General features: G+C 40.2%; 1 protein-coding gene across 1 annotated transcript in view; it reads left to right on the top strand.

Moving 5' to 3' along the window:
* RIDA (reactive intermediate imine deaminase A homolog) overlaps positions 1 to 8,016 on the top strand; it is a 959,578-nt gene extending 951,562 nt beyond the window's left edge. The window contains exons 2-7 of the mRNA XM_051610169.1: positions 114 to 198; positions 3,457 to 3,562; positions 4,064 to 4,118; positions 4,949 to 5,017; positions 6,706 to 6,761; positions 7,194 to 8,016. Coding sequence (XP_051466129.1) covers positions 134 to 198; positions 3,457 to 3,562; positions 4,064 to 4,118; positions 4,949 to 5,017; positions 6,706 to 6,761; positions 7,194 to 7,256 — 414 coding nt within the window. The 5' untranslated portion in view covers positions 114 to 133 and the 3' untranslated portion in view covers positions 7,257 to 8,016. The remainder of the gene's footprint in view (positions 1 to 113; positions 199 to 3,456; positions 3,563 to 4,063; positions 4,119 to 4,948; positions 5,018 to 6,705; positions 6,762 to 7,193) is intronic.
* The last annotated feature ends 242 nt before the right edge of the window (positions 8,017 to 8,258 follow it).

The following is an 8,258-nucleotide window of genomic DNA, read 5'->3' as shown; positions in this document are numbered from 1 at the left end:
GCCGCCCGCCCGCGCCCCAGGGACTACATTTCCCAGAGCCCCCTGCGGCGCCGGGGGGCGGCCCGGGGGAGGCAGCAGGGGCCCCGGGGGGGCGCGGGAGGGGGCGCTGAGGGCGGCGGCGGTAACGGCAGCGATGGCTTCGCTCGTGAAGAAAATAATCAACACTGCTAAGGCCCCTGCTGCTCTGGGTCCCTACAGGTACGCCCCGGCGCGGGGGACGTCTCTTGGAAGAAGCAGGAGCGAGCGGAGCGAGCTTTGCCTGCGGCGTTTTGAGAAGGTCCCTGGCGGAGGGTCTGTCGGGCGGCCCGGGGGGCGGCGGCGCGGGTGGGCGCCCCGAGCTCCGCCCCGCTCACCCCTCCGGGGCCGCCCGGGGCCCTGCAGCCGGGCTGGTCGTGCTTGCGGAGGTGTTAAAACTTGCCTCACAAAGCTAGTTTGGGAAGATAATTCTGAAATTGGCGATAAGCAGTGAATGGGAAAAAACGCAAGAGAACTGTTCATCTCGAGGTGGGGTGGGGGGGGTGGCAGGTTTCCTGGGGGGGGGGAAAATAAAGCTTGTGGCATGGGCTACACAGGGTGACCCGCAGAAGCAGAGAGGTGGTTGTTCCCCTGTGCTCAGCCCTGGTGAGGCCACAGCTGGAGTGTGGTGTCCGGTTCTGGGCACCTGAATTCAAGAGAGAGACCGAGGTGCTGGAGCGAGTACAGAGGAGGGCAAGGAAGCTGCTGAAGGTGAAATAGTTTTTAATTCTGCTTCCACACTTCGTTTTCCCAATATAAACGCAGGCTCCTTTGGTTTAGATTTTGCAACTTGTTTCTTCTTAGTGGCTTAAAGGTGCGTTTTTGTCTCCGTTACTTTGAAGCTGAGCTTTCTGAGCTTCAAACTTTATGTTCTTTATAGAAATCGTACAGATGGAGAAGTACAAAGTGTGGAAGCATAGGGACATGTCATGAAGGTTAACTTCTGTAAACGATAAACTGCTGGTGGATTGCAGCCAGGGGCCTGACATCACCTGTAGTTGGGAGAACATCTAAGGCTTGTCTGCTCATATTCACCCACTAACCCGCCAAGCCTTAAACACAGCTCTCCACTTCTGTTGAGAATTAACTGCACTCTAACATTTTGCGTTTATTGGTAGTTCCTGATGAAATAATGCTTATTATGCAGCCTGTTAATTGTATGATGGGTCTAACATCAATAAGTTTATCGCTAACTTAGTGTATCAGGTTTCAGTAAACTTTTCAAAGTCCAGTGAGCAAAAATTGCACAATAAGTAACTGCTACATCTCTGCTGTGAGTCTGAGCATGATAACAGAGGAATGAGAGCTTAATATAGACTGAAGAATTGAGATGTGTGGGCTACATTCCTGGTTCTGCTACAGCCCTTAAATATGCTTTTTGGTGACCTGTTTTGAATGTATTTCTTTCCTTTACTGCATCCGGTTTTCAGATCCTTGAGATAGGTGGGTAGATGGATATATAATAATATTTATATGTGTGAGTGTGTACACATACATATATATCTCATTAATAATATTGAACTATCTAAAAAACATGGTAGAGATACTCTTGTATTAATCAACAACTATTTGAGTAAAGAAGATCTGATTAACTTTGCAGTCCTTGTCTTTAAAGACCATGCTTCTTACCACCATCTCTCTGATGGATCGTGTTCTTCTAGGGTCATAATGTCTGTCCACTTATGCACATACTGAAACCTGAATGCCTTGAGGCACACACTTGGATCTTTAATCAGAGATTAAAGAGTACCTACAACTGACCCTAGTTACAGGATACATCCACAGTTAAAGTGTGACTGGGGTTTGTGTAGTTGAAGTTTCCCTGAGCTTCACTGATGCATTTGTCTGCAGTAGAGGTATACCCTTTAGTTGGTAAATTGTTGACAATCTCAGTGATTGGAGGATTCTGTCAGTAAGTGTACCAAGAGAAGAAAGCTGAGGATCAGAGAAGGGGACCCAATAACGCTGCTATGGATGTTGATCTGGCAGTGGTATCAGAAAGCTTCAGCTTGTTTTTTCCCCAATTATTCATTAGTTAGGACTGAGCAAAGGCCTTTGTTGGGATATTTTATTGTGTCATTTGCTTATATAATAAGGAGTATAAGACAAACTTTTTTTTTATTTAAAGAGCTCATACCTTCTTGTTGCAAGGTTCTCTGTGCTTCAAACAGAAGTTTGTGGTCTGAGGGCCTGTGCTTCAGACAAAGCAGGACATCATAGGAAAGAAACTGATATTAAAGCAGCATGTGTGTTTGGTTCAAAACCACATTGTCCCCTGTGAAGCCAATGGATTGAGCCAATCTAATTGAGTCAATCTCAATTAAGAGAAGGGATGTAATAAAAATGTTTTCATGAAAGAGCCCTTTTCTTCCTCCATTGACATTAAAGGGAAACTAACCTCCTAATTTAGATAGTTCAGGGAGGTTCCTAATTCTAGTTTGTGTAACTTGAGAGGCTTGCTGCAGTGTCAAAACAGTGTATTTTCTCATGGAATGGGGAGTGATAAGAAAAATTGTGTTGACAGACCACAAACACTTTCAAAATATATTTTCTCTAATGTCTTTGCAAAATATTTTTAATTACCAGCTGAAGAGAAGTAAATTATGTCTCCTGAATGATGTTTGCTAGGTAGCTTAAATCTTTGGTTTAATCTTTTAATCTCTTTGTGGCAATTAGAGACATTAACAATTGCCAACTCTACTTCAGCAAAAACACACCTGACATTTATATAAAAATGTTTTGCAAATAGCTTTAATTCTGCATTCTTCTGAATTAACCCAGCCAACAGGTCATCCAGGTTATATTGTGAGCAGAGGGTGATTGTTCTGGAAATTGAGTGATCAAGGTGTTGTGCTGACTGGCCAAATTAATGACTGGAGGAATAGTGCCAGAGACCTAGCATGCAGGGCTTCACCTCACAGCTCTAAGTCATTATCATAGTGCCTGTTTGAGAAGAAAAATGTTACATTTTCTAATCAGCCCTCTTTTTTTTTTTTTTTTTTTCCCATCATCATTCACTGCTCTGCATCTGAGATGTAGATGAAAGGTATTATCTGCCTCTTAAACTAGGATGGGATACTTATCTGGGCAGGTGCAAAAACTAGTTAGTTACTCTCCTTTGTGCTATCTGCAGTGTGGAAATTGTGTAGCTGTATTGAGTGTTGTGTTGCTGTGCTCATACCTTGTGCCTTTGTGAGAAAAAGGGTTTATTACCTCAAAAACATGTAGCTGTGTGCATCCATAGTTGGTCTGATCCCAGCTCTCCCAAAGTATAAGCAGATCAAACATCTGAATATGTGTACAGACTTGAGTGTGCATAACCTAAGTACTCTGTCTTTCTGAGGGACTATAAATTACTGAAGAAAAAGTGAAATGTGCTTCCAGATAGTTAATTGCTTCAATGGGGAGACATTAAACCTAAAATGTCACTTGTGTTTTCAGCCAAGCAGTGCTGGTGGACCGGACAATGTACATTGCAGGACAGATAGGTATAGAACCTTCCACTGGACAGCTCGTCTCTGGAGGGGCAAAGGAAGAAGCTAAGCAGGTAAGATGTCTTCTAGCAATCAACTTGTAGTGGGGTTGGCATTTGCTTAGTTAAACGTGGACTTGTGAGAACACTTTTCACAGATGCGGGAAAAGCAGGAGGAAGTCATTCCATCCTAACCCTATAATTTTCTACTCAAACAACTGGGTCAGGGGAGGAATTAATGTAGGAAAATAGGAGAGAATCAATAACAAATGTTCAGACCCCCAGTAAAAACCCTGGCTTGAGTCAGGGAAAGATTTCTTCCCCTAGCAGCAAAGAGCTGGTGTGAGGTAACAGGATGAGATGGAGCTGCATCATGCATTTGCTTCTAATGAATGGATGGTTTAATATTAGTGTTTATTAGAAGCTCCCTTCTATTAATTTGTGATTTTTCTTACCCACTGAGGACTTTTGAAGATTCGCTGGGTGAACTTATACTGTAACATGGATGTAGCCAAGTTACAACTACCTAAATACAACCCAGCTGATAATTAAAGCTTTTTGTCTCATTTTTATTAGGCTCTAAAAAATATGGGAGAAATCCTGAAAGCTGCAGGCTGTGACTATGGCAATGGTAAGTGCTGTTGTGATGGTGACAAGCAAGTGGTTGTTTTAAGCTCTTTGCTAAACATTTGATTGTTACCAATAGCTGAAGGAAACAAAAGGAATGTGTCTGGGTTAAAAATAAAAGAAATAAATGAACTTGCAGGTCTCTGTGAGGGGTACTGATGGAACATTGACTTTCACCAGATGTTTTCTGCCCATGGTACTGATACATTTTAATTCTAGCTGGGCAAACTCAGGTATAGGCAGAGCTGCAACTGACTACAGGAGTTTTAAGCATCCTGGGCTTTGCTCCAGGTAACAGCAGGTTTGTATCTATGGTGTTAATATTCTAGGCACTTTCAATACTTTTTTTGGGGGGGAGGACTCATATAGTGTATGAGTCCTACACTGTAGTGTAGCCAAACCAGGATTAATGCTGGCTTGGGCAGTCAGCATGGGTAAAAAATTATAGCATAGGCTGTATTTCCAGGCATTTTATGGACATTTTTGGCTGCAGATATTGTATATGATATGATTTATTGGCTTGCAGCAGGTTTTTTTAGTTGATCTGCTTATCAGTTCTGTGTTTCTTGGAAGAATTTGGCTTGGAATGAAATTTAAATTGTATCTTTTCAGAGCTGGTCAGAAATGTCTAACTGCTTAAAGTTTTATTACATACTAGGTGTTCAGATTTTTTAGGTGGTAGCTCTAATAGTCAGTATCTGTTTGCAAAATGTTTCAAAATGTTTAGAATACTTGAGAGACACTTACAAAATAAAAGCAAGAAATACAGTAAAGATTTTCAAGTTTTGTACACAAGTCAGAGCCCTAAAATAACTGCAGTTATGTAATTTCTAGTTGTGAAGACTACAGTTTTGATGGCAGACATGAAGGACTTCAATGATATTAACGATATTTACAAACAATGTAAGTAAATATTTTGTTTCTGATTTCTCAGTATGACTTGTGTAACAGGAAGCAAAATGTTTTGACAACTCAGATGACATAGTTACAGATTCTTTAAGATACCAGTAGAAAGAAAACATTAAAAAAAGTAAATCAACTTGCAAGCACCAGACCAAGCATAGCCTTATTTCTTGTGGATTTATGTCCTACCTTCCCACTAACTCACGATCACGTGACAATCAAGTCCTGCTATCTCTACAGTCTGATCTTCATGCCTCTTTACCTTGAGGGATGCCATGTTATCCCTACTATCATTCTACTGTAGGCAGCCTTCAAATGCTTAATTTCTGATTTTTGGATCTCTGCTTCATTTAAGTCTGTTTGTATCTTTGAATGATTTGTGGACTACTTTTTTATACAAGAATGAGCCACACTGCTCCACTTCAGAAAAAAAAGAATAATGCTTCATTAACAAAACTGAATGTATACTGAAATAGGTGATTCCAAAGAGCTGCATTTTGTAGAAGAATTTGGGAGAATATTCACATAAGGTTCCTTATTTTTATAGCTTTGAGTTTTATTTAGATAGTAATATCTGGTCTTGAGTGAAGTCTTTTATTGATGAGCTATCAACACAGTCTTCTCTATGTTAAAATGGGATTGTGTGTGCGTTTAAGCCGGGTAAAAATAGACCAGCTGGATACTTGGTTACGTGTTGCCTCCTACCTGTTCTTCAAGAAAACAGTTGTTGCTGTTCTTGGTTTGAGTTATTATTTTGCCTTGTCAGTGAAGGACCTGAAATTACCATTAATGAGCTTAATGTTAACTGTCACTAGTAAAAATTTTGTTTAATTATGCAAATTCCTTGGAAGTGTTCAGGTTAGATGGGGATTTGAATAACCTTATCTAGTGAAAGGTGTTCTTGCCCATGGCAGGGTGGTGGGTTGCATTAGATGGTCTTTAAAGCTCCCTTCAAACCTGGACTATTCTATGATTCCATAAATTTAGCCTTTGTATCTTGACCAATAGTGTTCTTCCCCTTACCCTCACTCCCATTCTTTTAATGTCCTTGAGCATCAGCCTAATTGGTAATGGATTAACAGGTCAAGGGCCTGTTTTTCCTCTGCTTTTTTGATGATGAGGCCTTGTGCAGCCTGATCTAGTGTGAGGTGTCCCGGCTCATAGCTGGGAAGTTGGAATCTGATGGTCTTTAAGGTCCCTTCCAACCTCAACCGTTCTATGATTCTATGGGAGTAAGGGTGGCCCTTTGTTGACTTGAGGCAAATTTGAGATCTTCGCTCGTGACTCTTTTGGCAGGGGTCTGTGTCTCCCTCTTGCTTGGTCTATGAAAGAGCCCTCTTCCACTCCCTGGTGTTTGCAACTGGATAATCACCATTCTGATTTAATCTTTCTGGTTTTAGCCAGGTTGGTGTTAAGGCCATGCAGTGTTAGCAGAGTGCAAGGTATCACTGGCTGCTGGGTCACAACTGCAGGTGACTTCTTGATGATGAATGGTAACTTGCTGAAATGTTAGAGCAGTCAGAGACCAAAAAAAACAAGGGGGAAATAACAGCTGGCATGGAAGACTATTTGTCTTGTAGCCTTGAACCTGAAACTATTCCAATGACTCCATTTTATACAGATGACTTCAAACTCTGTTTTATCAAGCAAAGTTAAGTGATCGGTGGATATTTCTGTTTAAATTACAGTTTTCAAGACAAACTTCCCAGCCAGAGCAGCCTATCAGGTTGCTGCTTTGCCAAAAGTAAGTGTCACTTTTCTGACTCAAAAAAAAACCAAAACTGTCTGGAACTCTTCACTTCTGAAGCATTCTGACAGCTTTTCTTATTCTGGAGTAGTTTCAATTGCAATTATTTTAATGAATCATTTTACGTATTTAGGTCTTGTTTCTAAGTACTCCAATCATCTTCCCACACATTATAAGAGATCTGGTAATGAGCCACTTCCATGTAGTAGAAGGTGGTGACAACACTAGAAATGAGGGATTAAAATACTAAAAGAAGAGTAAAATGAATTTTCAATATTATTTAACATTGCTAAATTAGTAATATAACTATCAGAAGTATAATCTCCCTCAAATGTAACTCTGTTGTTACAAGGTTCTGTTATACATCCAATTGCTTCATAAAAGAGGTGTATTAAATTCCTAATATGTTTCTTCATTATTTTCTGGCAGGGTGCCCGGGTTGAGATTGAAGCTATTGCAGTTCAAGGACCCCTCCAAGATGCTTCAGCCTGACTATAACTGGAGACTGAATATCCTAGGACAGAACTTTTAGTTTTAACACTTCTCCCTTACATCCTATTCCTACGATTCACTATCAGCAGTTACATACAGTTGAAATCACTAAACTTACTGAGGAAAGGTGTTTTCTTCTGGATTTTGGCCTTGGATTCTCTAAAATTCAAGCTCACAGTGAGTTCTATGCAGGCAAACACTGAAACCTCCACAAGTCCTGCTAAACCAGCTGAATTTGATTGCAGGACAGGGCCCCTTCTTTGTGATGATGGCTGGATATTCAGGTATTAAGTACACATTTGGATGAATGTATGACAGTTATACTATGGGTGACCTGGACTTGGAAAACTGTAATGATTTGTAATACTAGGTTTTTAGTAACAATTTTAAATAAGAAAAAATTACAAAGGGGACAACAGTAGAATACTAAAATTGCTTAGTGTATGTTTTTGCTTTTGCATTTTTGGGAATTTTGCTGTATTTGTCTCTGAACTGTCTTAAGGACTTTACAGCATAGATTACTGTTGGGACTCAGATTTTTTCATATGAAAGCAATTAATTTGAAGAAAATTATGCTTTTCTGAACTAGAAGTACTAACCTTAAAAATCAATTGTAAATGAATCTCTACCTGTAACCTTTTTCATAGTCTTTTTCCTAGCAATTCAACTTCTACTGATTTTTTAATTAAAAACAAAAACAACAACAAAAGCAAAAAAAAATCCTGTTTAATGAGAATAAATGATATTTGCATCTGTAAAACTGTTATTGTCTATTCTGGGAACAAGTTTTTCCTGGTTATTCTTTGATACCCCATTATAAAGAAGTCCATCTTGCTTATTCAGTAGGATTCATTCAAACCAAAAGGATATTTTTATTATCTGTGTCCTAATAGCTACGGATTAAAATAATCCTCCAAGACAGGAAGCTTTCAGATATGATGGCATTACAGTTCTTGGCATTTTTCTCTGCCATTAAGGACAGAAGCATCTGCCTGATGGGGG

The sequence above is a fragment of the Apus apus genome, chromosome 2 (assembly GCF_020740795.1).
Source record: "Apus apus isolate bApuApu2 chromosome 2, bApuApu2.pri.cur, whole genome shotgun sequence".
NCBI classification, from domain to species: Eukaryota; Metazoa; Chordata; class Aves; order Apodiformes; family Apodidae; genus Apus; species Apus apus.
Note: the sequence above shows the minus strand (reverse complement) of the source record. Positions and strands in the feature narration are given on the sequence as shown.